This window comes from Lutjanus erythropterus, chromosome 3, assembly GCF_056507025.1.
Source record: "Lutjanus erythropterus isolate fLutEry1 chromosome 3, fLutEry1.hap2, whole genome shotgun sequence".
In the NCBI taxonomy this organism is placed as follows: Eukaryota; Metazoa; Chordata; class Actinopteri; order Lutjaniformes; family Lutjanidae; genus Lutjanus; species Lutjanus erythropterus.
Window position 1 is genome coordinate 9,502,796 of NC_139319.1, and position 19,333 is coordinate 9,522,128.

A 19,333-nucleotide genomic window follows, 5' to 3' on the forward strand; every position below is an offset into this window, starting at 1 on the left:
GTGAAGATGGACTGAATAGTCTCAACATAAACAAACTTTTCCTGTAAGTAAGGAAATCACACTGCAGGACTGTTTTATTCTATTGAATTACTATTTTTCTGGTCGCTGAGAGTTTGTTGTTTGTCGTACATGACATCATCAACACTGAAGCTGCAGCGAGCAATCAGAGCACAAATCACTGAAAACAAAGCTCATAAATGTCACCTTTTTACAGGCATTTCTCAGCCCAGAAACCGCTGGAAGTTATACAGTACCACCCCAGTATTATTTGTATCAGTAAATAACATGATGCCCTGCCTTCAAAGACAGAATTACAAGCTGTCAGAATGCCAGCAGGCGGCCTGGCAGACACACAGATGGACAAACAGACGGACAGACTGATAAAATGGGAGGCAAATACATCTGGCACTCAGACTCAGACATCATGCCAACCTCTCGTGTCCATACACATGCACGTGTGTGTGTGTGTGTGTGTGTGTGAGAGAGAGAGAGAGAGACTGCATGTGTGTGTTGAAAGGTGCGAGGCAGATGGAGGGTTTACGTAAGCCCCAGAAATACGTGAGAAAAGAAGCCATACCAGTAGAGGCATGCCCTCCTCTCCCCTACCATCTATTATTTCCTCTCCTCTCGCCCCCTTCTCTCCCTTTTCACTTTCAATAAGTTGCACATTTCTCTCCCGTTTCTCCCCCAGTCTCGTCTTTTACATCCCATCTTTTTCTGCTTAGTCTATCCCAAAGATCTCTGTGACCGTCGTGTCCACAGAGTTCAAAGGAATGTGCGCTGTGCATATGAAACGCATTTCTGCCTAAGCTACAACTCTGGCCACATCTTTAGATTTTCAAATGTCTCCTTTGTTTTTTGTGTTTCTGTGTGTGTCTTTGTCCTCTTGGGTTGAACGATTGTCACAACACATGTATTCTTTATTGCCCCCTGGCACTAGTGTTTGTTGTGTGATGCAGACAGTTGCATGTATTGGTTCCAAGATAGACATTTTAAGGTTCTGCAACAAGTATGTGTCCTAGAAAGACAGAGAGAGGCTGACAAAGAGCACATGCTCTGACTGATAAACTATTTCATTAGTTTGTTTACAGGGTAGCTTAATTACAGGGCTGGTGTGCCCCACATGTCTCAGAGGTAACATCACACAAACACAAAGAGTTGTGTACATTTACAAAAAGCTGTCAGTTTGTGTATTTACATCATTGGTAAAAAAAAAATGGTTTTCCTTGTTCATCAGCTAGTTAATTTCTTTAGCTGTGTTTCCACTGCATGAAGGAGGAACCTTTGGAGGAACTCAGAATAACAGCCCAATCAGAACCAAAGTGCCTCATGTAAACACCTCAGTTGGAACAGACTGATCCAATCTAGGACCAGAAAGAATTTTCAGTCTGAATGTGGTGGTGTAAACCTTTGATTATCCATTCATTAGGAAAGTAATAACTGTGTAAATACTTAATCGAATTGTTTCTGTCTGGCTGGAATAAATATATTCTGTCAGTGCATGTCTGCCCCACATCAGGGTAAATTAAGCGTTACATTTCCAGGAGGGAAAAAAACATGGAGGTAGTAAGACAGAACTGGTCAGTAGCAGATACGACTTTTCTGACAGAAAACTTAAAAGATTTAAAGACTCTAATATTGTTCCCGGGATATGCACTGGGTCCAACTTGAAAACTGCCCACTGTTGTTCACTGTGGTCTAAAGACCCTTGAAGATTATGCAAATTAATCCACTGATGTATGAAAACTTGAGGGCTGTTTTTATACGTCATTACAGCACGAAGGTCCTTGGCCAATCTGTTGTATGCTTTCTTCTGTAATTCTGTGTTGATGTATCAGAACATTGAACAAAAAAGAAACTGGCTTGCAGCTGCAGATTTTTAAAAATGGTGTCTGAAATGAAATCCTGTCAGTAGTCAATCAGAAATGTTCAGCTCTTCAAGCCTTACCTCCAAAATTCCTGTTCTACTGGAAAGTACTTCACCCATGCAGGGACTTTTTTGGGGATAAAATAATGTCCCTGGAACTTAATTTAGTTCCTATGGTGTAAACATAGAAAACATGCATCAACATCAACAAATCTCGATCAGCAGGACGACTAGAAACTTCTTGCTTACTGTTGTTGCACAAGTAATGATGCCTGTACGTTGTTTTATATGGTGTTGACGTTGTATGCTCACACGCAAAAATGAGATGTAAAAACAGCTGTCCCTTTTTTATATGTCAGCGGACTAATTTCCAAATCTGTGCCAGTCTTAAGGCTGCGGTGGAAATGCAGACAATAACAGGCTGAAGGAACCTTTTAGTTACTTACAAAGTAATTTCTGGTACTAAAAGTTCCAGCTATGCGACTTTTGTCTCTCAGCTGGAGAAGAGGTTGATATGAGAATGTTTCGCATCAGAAAACTCCTTGTTAATATAAACAATACTGATTGGTGCAGCTTTTAAAGCATCGCAAGCATGACAAGACTTTTCAAACATAGTTTTGGTTCACCGCTGTTGTGAATCAGTGAGAAAAGTATGGTAAACTAAAGGTAACCATAGCAACAGTACGTCTGCTTCAAGTTACCTATAAACTCTCTTTGGAGAGAAGGATTGTTGCCTGTAGGAAGTGGCCTTGGGATTTGTAAGTTCAATAATACAGTCTGAAGTATCCTGATAAACAGGCCATCAGGTTTTAATCAACTTGACAGTATTTCCCTCAGTCTCTAAAATGGAGAAAGCCAATTGTGTCCTCATGTCTCGGCCACTGCAGTGCTGATTCAGATTTATTAGTTGAAGATTGCAGAGTCCAAACAAGATTTACAAGGCAATTGCAACAGGACAATGGCACCTGGCATGAATGAAACACTACATAAACTACTGAAACAAAAGTTAGAGTTCTTCAAGATGGCACCCAAATTACTTTTGTCTTATCCAACTGTAATAGCAAAGTGAATTTAACCATAGATGGATGATTCAAATAATACTGAGGCAGGTGCTTTTCTCTATTATTATCACTCTTACACTTACATTCAAACAAAGTGTGATACTTATCTCCCAGACAGTGTTATTACAAAGGTTACAGTCCCTCTGATTTCTATCCAAGCCTCTATTTCTTCTCTTTGCTTTGGTTCCACCCAGGCATCTTCCCTGTGTGTTATCACTAAGTTGAACCAAAAGTCATACAGTGAAAAAGCTTCATCAGTGGCCAAGCCAAAATTATGGAACTCGCTCCCTACTTTAATTTAATTATCTTAGTCCAACGATAGCTTTGAGAGGCAACTTCAAACATACTTTTACGCATTGCTTGTTTACTCTGTCTTTCTTGTGTGTGTGATGTTTGAAGTGTGACATGTGAGTGAGTGAAGGTTGAGGGTCACTGCTCCTGATGTGACTCCCACAGGAGCTTTGCAAAGCTGGGATTGGGTCAGACGGTCGGTCAAGGAGGCGCAGACTAAAGAACAGGAAGCACGAACCTCAGTGGTTGCATGGGAGGATTACCAAATGGGCCCACTAAGCCCAGGCTCAGGGGCCCCAAGGCTCAAGGGGTCTCCAAGCCAAAGCCTCTGCTGGAAGTTGCTGTGACTAACTTGGCATTTTTTGTCGCATAGGCATTCATGTCTATAACTGAGCTCTGAAAGTCTTACTGAAAAACTCAAGGAAGAGCCAAACATTCACTTTGAAGATGTCACAAGAAAGAAGCCATTATGGTACATTTTAAGTTTTATCTCTTCAGTTTATTTATTGGACTTTAGAGGGGCTGATGGCTCCTTTAACTCTGTGAGGAGAAATCCAATATGGTGTTAGCATTAATTGTGTGTTTGTGCGCTGTCTGTGCTCAGGGGCTCATGAGGTTTTTCCACCAATGCTCTTGGTCAAACTGTGCTGCGCTGATTTGCATTGCCATTACCAGTTTTATCATGGCGAGCTGCACCTCTGCACCACCTCGGAAGTGGGGCCAAAGTGAACCCAACCCACCTCCAAGTTGGCTGCAGCGACATTTCGCCAACCACGGCCAACCTGTTATTGTTTCATATAAGTTGCTGCTGATGAAACCCAGAATGAAAACATTTCCTGATTGTGCTGCTTCATAATGAAAGTATTTAAATAACAAAACAGCATGGGAAATACTGTGTTTATCCCAGAGATGTATATGAACGGTTTATCCACCACTTTACAGCCGCTCAACCCAACCTTCGTCGAGTTCATCTTCAGCTAAAGACACACCTTCAAGTGGGTAGCCCTGTTGTAATGGAAATGCAAATCCCTGCTGTGCTGGGCTGACAGGCCAAGTCAAACCGAGTCATGCCAGGCCAGCTCATGTGTATGGAAAAGGGCCATTAATCTACCTCTGAATGGCAGCAGCAGCAGAATATGGAGGATGTAGTTGTCACACATGAGCAAGCAGGGATTAGACCATTTTTTACTGCTGCAGCTTCAGTTTGACCCTGTCAGATGCCTGACATTTGCTGCTGGAGGCAGATCAAATCACTGTGCTTGCAACTTTTTGGTCTCAAAAGCAGAATTAACTCAGCCTTTTTCTTTCAGTAGCTTGAACCTTGAATGAAGTGTTCTGTGCACATATAGACACCCTCATAAATGAAGCTGCCGCAGAAGGGAACACCCTAATGAGCAACAGCCGATCAGCTCATCATTATCCCACCAATCCTCTCAGTCATCCTGTTTCTTGTCTCTTTGCAGCCGATCTAATTGATGTCCTGAAGGTCCTGGAGCTGTCAGACAACATGGAGGGTGTATCGTTGGAGTCAGGTCTGTGCACCAGCAGGCAGGGCGGAGAGGAGACGGACCTCTCCTATAAGATCGACAAGAAGATTCAACTAAGTGCACCCACCAAGCAACTCTTTCCTTGTAAGTTTTAATGCAAATCTCCGACTGCTTCTTTCATGGAGTAAATAAAATGCGGCTTTGAATGTATTTTTTCATTGAGAGCCTCAACCCTAAAGTGTTGTGTGCTTGGTGCATTTCCTCCAGATTCGCCATTCCCTATGAATTTCTCTGTGATGACAACAGTTAGAGCTGCGAAAGGCTCACAGGTCTTCCTCCTCTCCCTGTACGACACACAGGTATGTGTCATACACACTGCATCAGGGTGCTGACGCCAAACTTTCACTCATCGTGGTGCAACTCCGCTTTGTCATTCACCATTTTTTCTCTTTTGAATTTGTCCACCATAAATAGATAGTAAATTACGTAATTTGAACAAAATTATGTTAGACTAGTTCAGACCAAAGAGTAACGAGAACATTGCAGGGAAATGTTGCAGCGGTGTGTACTGACCCGTCTCAGCTTGGCTCAAGCCGACCGACGGCATCTCCTGCAAACTCAGCTTGCCGAGTCACCCATGGCTGGTTTTTGAACTGAAGGCACATCACCTGTTTCAGCAGCCCATCAGCTCGTAGTGAAGTCAGCTGGTCAAGTCACTTACAAATCACAGTAATGGACGAATAACATAGAGTGTCACCTCATCAATTTGTTTGAGGAATAGCTGTTTCTGTATGACACAAGCCTTAAAATTCAAATTTCACTGTTAACCTTTTCCTCTGATTCGCTCTCAACCACCTTCACTCTCTGCTGCTCACTCTCTCACACTCCACTCAAGCACACACACAGTTTCATCAATTCTAGAAATGCAACTTTAGAAAGTAACTCACTATCACTGTGCTTATTCATATTTTAAGATGATACAACCTATATACAGCTACATATACAGTTCTACGTCAATTAGAACAAAATTAGTCTTTGTTACGGAGACAATATGCTGTCTCATCTCGTCTTATTGGTGTAAACTGGAAGGCTTTTAGAAAGTTGCAGACCAAAGCACTGCAAGTAGTTACAAGTTTCCATTCTTATCGTCATGCATCAGCGTTTTAAACTGATCATGACCTCATATGCCAAAACTACAAAAGATGGCAAACTAAGGAGGGTTTTCCCAAAAAACACTGTATAGACTAAAATTTACCCCAAAATTCACCCATTTACACTGACCATCATACAGATTTCACACATGAAGTACACCAGATGGAAATTGCTGATTTTTTTAGTAGTCTGACAAGAAAAAAAATCCTTTTCCTACTATGATTTTATCCCGTAATCCCTCTTTCCTTCTGTCCTGCGTGTCTCTCAGGGCACACAGCAGCTCGGTGTTGAGATTGGTCGTTCTCCTGTGTTCCTCTATGAGGACCATGAGGGTCAGCCGCCTCCAGAACTTTACCCCACCTTCAGGAAGATCAACCTGGCTGATGGCAAGTGGGTAACTACACACACACACACACACACACACACACACACACACACACACACACACACACACTTTGCAAATAAATTTTTGCTATAAATGTTCCCTCTTTTAGCTGGATTGTAAACACATATTGAAAAGTTGAATTTCTTCTTCTCTTCTTCCTGGCAGGTGGCACAGAGTCGCCTACAGTGTGGAGGGTCAGTCAGTGACTCTCTACCTGGACTGTGTCAAACTGGACACCCTGGACCTGCTCAGAGGTTTTGACCCCCACGTCAGCACCGACGGCGTCACTGTGTTTGGAACTCGACTGCTGGATGAAGACGTGTTTGAGGTGGGACTGTGACTGTGTGTGTGTGTGTGTGTGTGTGTGTGTGTGTACTGTGTAGTAAGACACAGAGGGCTTTCAAGGCAAAAGATGAAGTGAATGGAAGTGAAACTGTCACATTTTTGCACATTTCAAAGGCAAGAATCAACATCACCCTCACACCATCCACCTTGTTAAGCATAAAGTCATCTAACTATGGTAAGAAAAAAAAAAGAAACTTGGCAAATTATGAAAAAGAATGAGAACACAGTAATTTCCTTTTGTGTGGTGAGGAAGTGTCTCTGCATGTTGCTGCCTGTTTTATTTCTCCATCAAATGTTGATAAATGAATCAATAGAGGCTTATCTCTCTACACTGCCCTCCAGTGGCCGTGAAGATATACTACACCTTTTTCTTGGATGTGGAGTTGCCTGAACTTTAAAGCTGAGGATTTTAATATCTTTTCAGATAAAACTCATGACACATCATTAAGCAAGTAGATCCATTAGAATATGGAAAATGAATAGAATATTATTTTTTATGACCGCTGCCCTGCTAGAACTTCATAAACACTCAAAAGAATCCCTCTAAATCCCTCTAAATGTGTAAAATCTTTTACAAGCTCTGTTTCTGTTGTGTCCTCTGCATTGTGAGTGCTGCAGTGCGATGTCAGGTGGTCCATCTGTTTAACTCCCTGCCCATGTTTGGCTTGGACTCCGCTCCGTGTATGGATGTGTAAAAAAAGAGCGAGAGGGAGAAAGAGTTTGTGTCTGTCTGTGGACTTAATGTGCTGGCGCCACTTGAGGCCGAAGCTCTGGAGACGATTAACTGCAGAGCAACGATAAAAAGAGGCTGTTAAGTCTCTTTGATCTGACTAAATGAACACATACAGTCGGAGATAAAGACTCGGGAGACAGATGCAGAGGACATGTCACTTGTTTAATTGTTGACATATTGTACAGTGAGGACAACCGCAGTGTGATGTCACTTCATGTGATGATCATATGGTTTCATTAAGTTACAGGTTTGTGTGTCTGTGTGTTTGCGACACAGGGAGACATCCAGCAGCTGCTATTCATCGATGACCCCCGAGCAGCAGAGACGTACTGTCAGGACTACATCCCAGACTGTGACGCACCTTTGCTCTACAACAGCATATTAATAGAGCCCGAGGAGGTGAGTCCCCTTCTAACGGCCAATCACAGAAGGCAGACGGAGAGTTGAAACTCATGTCAGCTTGAACACATAAAGAGCCGTCGACCCGGCCCATTCCATTCACGTAAAACACAGTGTGAGGCATTTCAGGTGTTGAATGTTGTAAATCCAGACTGTCTTTTAAAAAGTAAAGGAGCCCCCAAGGTTTCATCTGTGAGAGGAAAACTATTACAGGTATTTATGGACAGTTTGGAGGCAGATATGACACAGAGATGGATGGTTTAATCATCTTCAGTCATACGTGTGCACTAGAAGGTCCTGTGGGTGACATAAAATAACAGATCACTGGGGGCTGTGAGGAAACATTTGCTGCATGCAGAGTTAGACAGATATTATGTAATGATTTGGTTGCCATTTTACTGTATATATCTGTATTTATTTGTATTATCTGTATTTGTTTTTATTTGTGCAAGTACAAAATAAAACAAAACAGAAGATATATACAAACACATAAAAAATGCAAACATGGGATGAAAAAAACCCTGAGAATCTGTAGAAGAAACACACCTCACACTGAAATTAAAGACAGCTGTTTATGTTTGCCATACGTTTACAAACAGATGCAAGTATTTAAACAAAAAAAAACTATTAGAGAGAAGAGAATACAATTTCCAAACAGGAAAATCTAACGTAACATATGTTTGCATTGCATTCATACAGTATTACGATGCCTCCTGGTACTATACTCTCTAAGATCTTTTTAAAAAATCTGAAATGAGGATTGACTGCAAAAGAAAGATCTACAAAGGCAAAGAAAGTAAAATGTTTTGGTCTTCGAAACTTCAGTAAGAATTATTTGTGAATATGAGAGGTTTTGTGCAGTTTTCCATATATTTTTCTGTTACTGCTGTTATTCTTATTGTTTGTTTTCTTTTCCCTTTCAACTCTGGCGCCTGCAGAGGGCAAATTGCACATACACCTGCACTTCGTGATCAAAGACATTCTGATTCTGATTCTGCACAATTAATCATAAAATCATACATCTATGCAATTTAATTTCTAAATTAAGACACTTGCACCTGTTCTCCTATGCATTCACTGCATTCATGTGTCGACTGATTTGCTTCAGAACAAGTTGAGGGGTATTTTACAAAAGATTTTTAAGTTTAAACCCAGCACTTTGATACATGTTATTTTTAAATCAACCTCTTTGATATATAATATGTATAAGAGTGTCTGAAAATGCAATAAATGTTTTTGCTTTCTTGAAAAAATAAGAATCACGTGAGAGCACTGTGATCTCAATTCTAAGGGCGAAAAATCTTGATTCACATTTTAGTAAGAATTGCTAATTCTGTTGCAGGAGCCTGTTTTTTTTTATGTATGCACGGGTTTGGAGGCTAATTAAACATTATAGAGGAGCTACATTTTTTGCTCTTTATCTACTTTTTCCTGCAACTTCTCCTTCCTCTCTTCAAAAAACTCCTGAGGTGTTTGAATACTGATTTGGATGTTGATTACCATGGCAATGGAAGCTTCCATGCCAGGCTTCAAAGCATTAGGGTCAGCTCTATAACTTTCCACTAGTTACAGTTTGAGAGGCATCAGTCAGATGCCTCCAGCTATTTATTTCCTTGCTGTCAGTGTGATACTTCCATTTATAAAAAAAAAGTTATAAATTATAAAATGCAGCTAGTGTCCACTGAGCTCTCGCCCTCTCTTAGATACTTTATCTCTCTCTTTCTCAGTGTTTCTCGTTCTTCACAGTGTAACACACTACGTTATTCTGTGATCCAGCGTACTTTGCCAGGGTCTTTGTGCCAAAGCTCCACACTCCTGGGAAAAGTTTCAAATCGTCTTCCGCTGCTGCTGTGCTGTTTGATTTATCATCTGGCGTGCAGCTCAAAACGCTGCAGGATTCCTGGTTTATTGTGTTCAGATATTTTATTGTAGCACCACCAAAAATGCAATCGGCAAAAAGAAACCTGGAATTTAGACACTCTTGTGTTTTCTAATAACAGATTCCAAAAGATGATGAAACCGTTATGCTTGAACAGGCGATCCAGAAGAAACTAAAGTAAAGAGAATGAATTGTAGCCATGTGGGGTTTGTGCTGAGCATTTCTTGGCTTAATCATGATATCTGTCATGTAACAGAGTTCTCAGTCAGACAAGACCACTGGAAGTGAATCTCATGTCTCAATAGGCCTCTTTTATGTTCAGAAAGTTACATTTCTGTGCATTTGATCAATTATATTAATCAATTTAACATTCTGTGTGTATATAAATAAAATTTTACTTGTGGTAACACCATGCATCATCTCTGTTTTGATTCTTTTCTGGTCTTCAGGTGGCGAGAGCACCTAAGAAACATGTGGTCGAGGAGTTTGAGGAGTTTGACTACAGTGACCTCTATGATGACTTCTCTGTTTCCACGGTGACTGCAGGCCCTAATGTCACTGAGTATGAGGTGAGCCTCAGCAGCAGCAACAACAGCAGCGTAAGCTTCTGTCTCTTTCTGTCCCTCATTATTCATCTCTGTGTGTGTTTCTGTTGGACAGATCGTAGAGTATGAAGACTATGACAACACAACAGATTACTACCATGTGAACGAGTACGAATACGAAGAAGAATATGAACGCTACGGACCGGCTGCGAGGGAAGGGGAGTTCTCTCTCAATGCAGAGGTACCATCCAAACTGTCACTTTGTGTAGAGAATAGAAAATTAACCCTCTGTGCCTCTTACACTTTGACATTACTGCTGTTCATGTGTTCATATCTCCTGTCATTAGGACATACCAGAGAAAGGACAGAAAGGAGAGCCAGGCTATTTGGGACCGGTGAGGAAAACACACGCAGCATTAAAAACATTCACAAACACGACCACAACGGGGGGTTCGTATTGGTCCTCAAAATGCTAACTGAAATGTGTTCCTCGAGTATCAAAAACCATCAAGTACCAAAAGAAAGGCATGAAATTTTTGGTCAAATTCTTGTTTACTTAATTTTTCATCAGGTATTCCATCCTTTGACTATCTATACTATTTGTCCTGTGCAGGGTTAGAGGGTTAACCAGATAATTCCTGCTTTGGGAAAATAATTTTAGGGGATTAGTTTTACCAGGGAACCTCATGTTATTTAGAAATTATCCTCCAAACGTGTCTGTTTTGTGCAGTGCATTCACACAGGGTAAGCAAAATCTATACTTTACTCAAATTTACTAATAATGTCATATTAAATTCCCGGATATGATGTTAAGACTTTGTCTGACATTATCATTTCAGAAGCAGAGCATGTGTTCTTCAGCAGCCACATTAATATTACAGTTCAGAGTTGTCTTGTTCACTTTCTGCCTGTGTTACAAACATAAATACAGATTTGCAGCTAACTTTCTCTGTCGTCATCACTCATTTCAAATGTCAATATGATCGGTCTCACAGCACAGATGTTGACTGCTGTTCAGCTCAATATGTGCTGCGATCAAATTTCATAGTTACTCAGTTGTCTGACAACAGAAAACAGATTTTAAAAAGAAAATCTGACCCCAAATCTGGGATGCCGATTCACACAAGGATGATGTTATCGCCTGACCTCTTTGTTTGGTGAAATATGGTGAAATATTTGCAGTGAAACTTTTACTTATCAAATTACAGACATGACAGATACGCATGGAATTAAAATCACAGTTACTGTACAATTAAGGGTTAGAGGTCCCCACATAATGCTAGTCCTGTGTTTAAATATATGACAGCAGAGACCAGTTTACACTTCACACCTTAAGGTACTGAAAACACAGCCCAACAGATAAATCGTTTAAAGGCTAGATTTGTGCCATGCTTACTATCCCTTTCAGATCTCTGGTTATATTGCAATATTGTGGGCAATGTAATGTTGTCAATCAATGATTTTGTCATTTTCTGGCAATATTTGCAATATTTTACAACATTTTGCATCAGTGTTAAGTACCATTCAAGCTTCCTGACGTGTTATTTCATCCATTAACAATTTTTAAACAAGTTCTTCTACAAATTTTACGCAAGGAAATTATTGTCACATGTATTAAAACATACCAGTGCATTTAATACAATAAAATCCTTAACTCGTCCTTCACTATAAAGAATATTTGTTTTCTTCAATGTAAAGGAAATAGAACTTGAATTTTGTTGGCCAACCTTGTGTTGTAGAATGACAAATGAACCTGACCCTTGAGTATATGAAAGTTCCACTTTGTCCATATCTCGCCACATTTCCATTTCATTTATTATTTCAAATATCAGTAACAGGTTCAAACATCCTGTATATTCATCCTCTGGGTACATGATTGATATCAGTACATAATGCAGGTATTGAACTGTGTTGGGATCACTGGTATTAAATGTTACATCTTGACCAAACACCTCAGAGAAGAAGTTAATTTCTGTGAAATTTCTGCAGGGAACACTGATTACAGGACCACATGGGCCAGCAGGACCTGAGGTTAGTAAATTTTTCTACACAACATCTAACTTGAAACACATTTTCCTTCATTCTTCAGGTAAAAAAAAGCTGTTTTGCATGTGGGAAACTGGTGACTTTTAATATGGAAATGAAGTGCCGTGAATTTCATCTGGCTTCTTCTGTTTTTCATCTGTGTGTGCAGGGAGAGCCAGGGCCTCCTGGAATCACAGGACCAGTAGGACCTCGAGGAGATCCCGGAGAGCTGGTGAGGACTGTCCTCTGGTCGCTGTGTGAGTGATTAAGTCCCCCGCACGCTGGCCTCCATAACTGTCCTCCTCTGTCTCCTCTCAGGGCCCTCCAGGGCGACCAGGCCTTAACGGAGCTGATGGGATACCAGGCCCTCCAGGAAACATCATGCTCATACCGGTAACATGAGGATACTCCTGTGTTGTGTGCCTGAGGCCTTACAAACTGCAGCAGTGTTGCTATGACAGTTATTTGGTCCTTTTAACCCTTAACGGAGCCCTGGGGCACATGGGAATGTCTGAATGATGTAACTGAGAAATGGGCTTGCTCAGGATTGTTACATAAATTTGTTTGACTTTGACCATCACCTGCCCCTCACTTCCCTTCCCAGAACCCATATAAGAAATATTTTCTACACAGGTGTCAATCAAAACATCAACCAATCACCTTGCAAGTGTGGATTTGTGTGGTCCAATGTTTGTGTCAAATCAATCAGCACAATTTCATGTGTAATTTATCTTTAAACTTATAAATAATTTTCATGCTCATGTCATTCAGTCATTCAGACACCCTCGTTCCCTGTGGGGAACCACCTGCATGTTATGATTCTTCAGATTATGTAACTCCAAGTTCTTCAGATTTTTCCTTTAATTTCACCCATCTGCACCTTTTCATACAAGACTTTGATAGCAGTGCCACATATCGGCCACTGGGTGGAGTATTGAGTTTGACTTGAAAGTATCTGGTGTGTGTGTGTGTGTGTGTGTGTGTGTGTGTGTGTGTGTGTGTGTGTGTGTGTGTGTGTGTGTGTCTGTCTGTCTGTCTGTGTGTGCAGTTCCAGTCAGGTGGTGATCCAAAGACAGGTACTGTGGTTTCTGCACAGGAGGCGCAGGCTCAGGCCATCCTGCAGCAGACAAAGGTATATACACACTTATTAACTTATTAACTTATTAACATTTATTGAATATTACTGTAACCTCTTAAACACACACACACTGATGCAGTTTGTGTGCCGCTGTCTGATTCCTTTCTCCTCTTCTAGTTGGCTATGAAGGGACCTCCCGGGCCGCTCGGCCTCAGGGGAAGACCTGGACCACTGGTGAGTGAGGTCACATCATGGTGTCATTCTGGTGTTTGCTCTGTATGTACGTCTGTTGCTTGATGTTCTCCTGAATCAGAGGACATGAAGGTGCAGGTCAGTGTTGCCAGTTGCAAAATACAGCAATATCACACTACAAGTTTAAAATGACTGTACTTTATCAAAAACTAGGGGCCAGGATATTACACCGAATGGCAAAATTACGCCATGGTCACCGCGGAGGCTTACACGGAGGCTCCAGCATTTGAACAAGATGGCACTGTGAATCGCTTTACAGAGAGTCAGTGGCAGCACGTCACACAATCACTCACTGTTGTTAAACCGTCAAAATAAAAGCACCAGATCTACACACTGTGTCACTGCCTTACCAGCTGCTCTCAAACAAGATTTTGTAGTGGGTTTATGGAAATATCAGAATCATTGTACATTCAGCCTTTTTTGGAATTGTTGATTATAAATTTTAGAGTTGTTAAAATTATGGTACAAATCCGATAATTATCATACATTTTTGGTGCAGGTGATGGATGACTAATCTGCTGGAAAGCACATTGCAGTCATAACTGAGGTAGCCACGGGTATTTTTTACTGGTAAAATTTTTAATGGGAATATGAGTTGTGAGTCCATAAACTCAGCCCTAATGCAAAAAGTAAGAACTATGCACATATGTAGCATTTTCAGTCCCATGCATGCTCCTCCTACACAAAGGCAGGAGTGAATTTCTGTGGTTAGGGGAATGCTCTGTGTCTCTGTTGCTCTGAAACTTTGCTACAACTCAGAAGAACAGTGTACGGTAATAGAGAGCATAGCTGCATTGCTCACTCGCCATTAGCGGGTTTAAAAAGTCCAGACAATACCTGGAGGAGCTGTGCTGTGCATGAGAATGCAAAAGCCTGAATCAGTTGGACTGGACATTAAATAAGCTTTATCCTGCCAGCTCCCCAGTACAAAGTCTGTGTAACGTCCATGTGAGCCCATGTGTGAATAGAGCAGGTCATCATCGAAGAATTCACAGCCAGTGAGTGGGTGTGTTCTTCATAAGTTGAAGGTGCACGCACTGTAGCTGCTTTTTGCTCTTTTCTGCTTGCCTGCATAGTCCTTTTGCAATCTTTCGTTGTACTTTGAATACGTCCAAACAGTTCTAGTATTGCTTTCAATGCAAACGCATCATTACAGAGGAATCAGCAGCCTCATCTCGTCCTGCCTTCTGCACGTTCTATTCAGGCACCACCCCTCACCTATACCAAAGGAAGTATTTCCAGTAGGTGAGAACACACCTGACAGGAAAAATCTCCTAAATGCGTGAAAGAGCTGGACAAAGTCCAGACCTGATTGTTCGGAGCTCATGCGAGAAAAGGGCTCAATATCAGGAAGATTGACACACTACAATGGATCCCAAAGCAGACAATTAAATGTTGAAAACATCTTTTTTCCCAGGGTTCACCAGGTTCTTCTGGGCTGAAGGGGAGCACTGGAGACATGGGTCCAGCGGTGAGTCAGCTGGTTGTCATGGCAGCATCCCTCACTCATTTCAGTAACACTTAAAACTAATGTGAGAAGCAGCTTGATTGTCAACTGCTTTCTTTCCATGTGTGTCTCCTCAGGGTCCTCCAGGACTTCCAGGTATCTCAGGTCAGAACGGACGACCTGGGAAAAGGGTGAGACTATTTGCCGCAGTCTTTTTTCAATAAGGAGCATCTTCTGTAATCTGTTGTCGTAGTCTTTTCTCATCAACTCAGACATTTACAGTGTGTCAATGAGGACTCTTCCATGCCTGACTCTTCTTTGTGTGTGTGTGTGTGTGTGTGTTTATCAGGGTCGAGGTGGTGCAGATGGAGGTCGTGGTGCGATAGGAGAGACTGGAGCGAAGGTGAAGAAGAACTAATGTCACAGTCACACTGTTCATTACCGACTGATCAGTCTTCTCAAAATATAAAACTCTGTCTGTTTTTCTCAGGGTGACAGAGGCTTCGATGGCCTTCCAGGTCTGCCTGGAAACAAAGGACATAAAGTGAGTTTTCCTGTTGAATGAGTGAGTGGTGTTGAAAAGATATTTCATGATACTAATTGTAAACTTCCATGTGTATTTTTCCTCAGGGAGACAGGGGTAAGCCAGGCCCTGTGGGTCCTCATGGAGAGCTAGGAGAAAAGGTGAGAGGTCACCGTGTTTCATGTTTACACAGGTTTGTGTTTCTGTATGTACAGAATGTATTAATGTTTGTGTTTTTCCACAGGGCTCTGAGGGACCATCTGGACCAAGGGGACAACCAGGTGACGCTGTAAGTTTAAACACACAATCAAAGCACACACACATATGAACCAAATGAATCGTCATATTTAAACCTAAAGGAATATCTTGACATTTTAGGGAATATGTTTCTTTACTTTTTTCAAAGAGTTCGATATTTCATATCTGTATGGTAAATATGAAGCCACAAGCAGCAGCCAGTTTGCTTTGCTTATCATAAAGACTTGACACAGGTGAAAAAGCTTTCCTGACTCTGTCTCAACATAATTAGGTAGGCAGCTTTGTCCTTAGACACAGCCAGGCCATCTGCTTCCCCTCTTTTCAAGTCTTTATTCTAAGCTAAGCTAAGCAAACCAAATTCTGGCTATAGCCTTAAGTCCCTTTCACACAGCCATGTGGTAACCACCCTGACAACTACCTGCCCTACCTGCTATCTTCCTTTCACTGGAGTGAGTGAAGGCAGCAAGCTACCACACGATGGTGTGTTAAGGCTGTTACATTTACCGTATTGACATGAGAGCGGTTTAGATCTTTTCATCTAGCTCTCAACAAGAAAAAAATGTACATTTTCCCGTATGTCAAAGCATTGTAATTGAGATATGATAAAGACTTTCTTTTTATTCCATGATAACCCCTCAGGGAGGTAGACTGACATGGTTGCACATGTAAACAAAACAAAAGAAATGTCCAAAACACACTTTCATTTCTGTTTAATTATGCCTGCACACACAAACAGATACTCATGCAGTGTACTTCTGTACTTTCAACATACATATATAGAATTGCTAGCCCCTTACCATAACCCTAAAACAAAGTCCTGGTCCTTAAACATCATTTTGAAGAAGTGAGGACTTGCCAAAATGTCCAGACCTTCCAAAAATATCATCACTCCTGAGATCTAAAATTCAAATAGGTCCTCACAAAGATAGTAGAACAAGTACACACACTCTCACCATCTTGCATGCAATTATAAGTCATTACTGTAACTGTGATGTGTATTTCAGGGTCCCAGAGGTCATAATGGCCCCAGAGGACGTCCTGGTCCCCCAGGCCAACCAGTGAGTGTGAAATTTACACCTTAATTTCATAAATACCTCTGCACACACACACACACACACACACACACAAACACACACACACACACACACACACACACACACACACACACACACACACACACACACACACACACACACACACACACACACAGCATTGCAGTCACACACATTAATCTTTACCCTTGACAACAGTTAAAGACAGAAGAAACCAGTAATTATCCTGCTATCTCTCCTCTGTGTTTATCTGTGCACATAAAATAAGGCTGTTTCTCACCACCAACATAAATCCATCTGTGGTGTCACTATCAGTTTATGCTATATGATAATGCATAACCATGATGTTACTGTAGTTCTCCATTTGTTAACATGATGTTATGCAATTCTTATCTCATCAGATAAAATGAATGCTTCTCTGCCAAATACAACCTCACACATCCAAACACCTCAAGCAGTCTCTTTCTAGTTTGCATAACTGACAGTATGTTTGCACTTGTAGAAACACAAGCGAGCGCATGTAACCATCTGATAGCACACAGAGGAAGCACTTTTTGTTTTTTTAAATACATATTTTTTGCTTGGTGTTGATTAATTAAGCATTAAATGCCTCAAGCAAGGGGGTGGTAGAGGCAAAACCAACAGGGTGGCTGATAAATTTCAGTTTTATTTAGCTGCTGTCCCAGGAGGCTCATGTAACAAGCCTCAGGAAAATTTAAAAATTAAATATTGTCGGCAATGCACCCTCCTTTTATCTTTTCTCTAGTCGGAGAGAAAAAGAAAATATGTTTTTCATTTGACAGGAAAAACCTGCAGCCAGAAAATAAACCCCACATAGAGAAATTAAAGAGAGAGTTTGTGTTTTTATTTATTATTGGGGTTGTATGAAATACTTTCATAGTCAGTGTATTATCAGTGTATTATCAGTATTAGTTTAATTGTACGCTATTTTTAGAATACTTTCACCACTTTACCTTGTTGTCAGGCAACCTTTTCTGACAGGAGACTGCAGCCATTATATCACTCTCTTCAAAGCCACCAGATTTCTTTGACAAAATCAGTCGTTTTACCTTGAGTTGCTGGTCTACAGCTGCCTCGACCTGTGTGACTTCTTTGAATTCTAACTACCTTTTTAAAACGCAGAAATCACACAACAACACAAACTAACACATCGAGGCAGCAGTAGACCAGCAACTACCCTGCTCTGCAAGGTAAAATTACTGACTTTGGAGACGGCATAGATGGATGAAATAGATTCAAAGAGTTTCCACACAGAAAAGGCTGTCTAATGGCAAGGCAAAGCAGTGAAACTATTATATATAGCGTACACTTAAGTTAATGTAGATTTTTTGGTGGTTAAAATACATTTTGTTGCTGACTGAGTCTGTCCACAGCAGTTAATCGCTTAGCTTCCATGCTAGAACTCCTCTGTGCTTCTCCAAACTGGGGGCAGGTCAACCACCATCTACTGGAGGTAGTGCACTGACTATGGTTAAGTATCTCATACAGTCCCACTTCAGAAAAACCGAAACATCCCTTTAATTAATGCAGTATACAGTTCATTCTCCATACACTCTCCTTCAGTCTCCTACCTTTTTGTATTACCGTAAAAAAAACTCCTGTGCTTTCCAAGATGTTTTGATATCTGTCCTCTCAAGGACACAGAAGTTCCATGAACTGTCTTTCTTTTTCACCTCACAGGGCATTAGAGGAATTGACGGGGTTCAAGGTTCAAAGGGAAACTTTGTGAGTATAACAAAGGTAGAAGGCAGCCAATAGAGCCTAATAACAAAAATACTTCCACTGACATAATTTCCTGTTTATAACAGGGACCACCGGGAGACGTTGGAGCACCTGGACAGCAAGGCAACCCTGGAATCCTGGTACGAACAGAGAACAGACACTTTCCAAAATAAATCAGTTTCATAGATGCATATACATAAATACTAATGCTCCCTCCTTCCTGTACAGGGTTTCCCTGGTCCTCAAGGGTTAGTGGGGCTCCCAGGAGAGAAGGTAAGACACTTATAGTTTGATAGTTATCTCCACCAGGTGTAAGCCTATTTTAATGACTGCTCTGTTATATACCGACTGTTGACTCCTCACTCCTCTTAAACAGCCGGTAGGGGCCACAAGTCATCAACTGCTTGGCTAAAAACAAGACTTACCTACTAGTCTTTTGCAGGCCACATTTTGGAATTTGCCCCATGCACTGAGTCCTCGCTCAGGGTTTGATTATAACCTTTTGCTCCATTTCTACTTCTTCTCTCTCTCTGTCTCTGTCTATATTTGACTGTCCAATACAATAAAAGCCAGAGGAAGTAATTTTTAAAAAGAAAAATTTTGTCTCATCTTAAATCTGAGCATCTGCAGATTTATTCCATACCCAATATGTTATGATCCACTAAAGTTAGGCACAGTATGGGATGAATAACTCCATGTTCACCACCCTCCCCACTATGCACCTTTGCAGTCGCCATATTAGAGTATTCAAGGACGACTGGTAAACAAATGAATGATTCAACTCACTTAATTCTGCACCAGTTTTTAGGAT

The 19,333-nt window shown here is 41.1% G+C and overlaps 1 protein-coding gene across 1 annotated transcript in view; it reads left to right on the top strand.

The window, feature by feature from the left end:
- Positions 1-19,333, top strand: part of LOC146329653 (uncharacterized) — a 61,837-nt gene that overhangs the window by 15,493 nt on the left and 27,011 nt on the right. Inside the window, exons 2-24 of the mRNA XM_084714923.1 lie at positions 4,683-4,850; positions 4,974-5,065; positions 6,127-6,248; positions 6,409-6,571; positions 7,598-7,720; positions 10,049-10,168; positions 10,260-10,385; positions 10,492-10,539; positions 12,134-12,175; positions 12,339-12,401; positions 12,488-12,562; positions 13,218-13,301; positions 13,425-13,481; positions 14,917-14,970; positions 15,084-15,137; positions 15,296-15,349; positions 15,437-15,490; positions 15,577-15,630; positions 15,714-15,758; positions 16,732-16,785; positions 18,481-18,525; positions 18,609-18,662; positions 18,751-18,795. Of these exons, the coding sequence (XP_084571049.1) occupies positions 4,683-4,850; positions 4,974-5,065; positions 6,127-6,248; positions 6,409-6,571; positions 7,598-7,720; positions 10,049-10,168; positions 10,260-10,385; positions 10,492-10,539; positions 12,134-12,175; positions 12,339-12,401; positions 12,488-12,562; positions 13,218-13,301; positions 13,425-13,481; positions 14,917-14,970; positions 15,084-15,137; positions 15,296-15,349; positions 15,437-15,490; positions 15,577-15,630; positions 15,714-15,758; positions 16,732-16,785; positions 18,481-18,525; positions 18,609-18,662; positions 18,751-18,795 (1,796 nt within the window). The remainder of the gene's footprint in view (positions 1-4,682; positions 4,851-4,973; positions 5,066-6,126; positions 6,249-6,408; positions 6,572-7,597; positions 7,721-10,048; positions 10,169-10,259; positions 10,386-10,491; positions 10,540-12,133; positions 12,176-12,338; positions 12,402-12,487; positions 12,563-13,217; positions 13,302-13,424; positions 13,482-14,916; positions 14,971-15,083; positions 15,138-15,295; positions 15,350-15,436; positions 15,491-15,576; positions 15,631-15,713; positions 15,759-16,731; positions 16,786-18,480; positions 18,526-18,608; positions 18,663-18,750; positions 18,796-19,333) is intronic.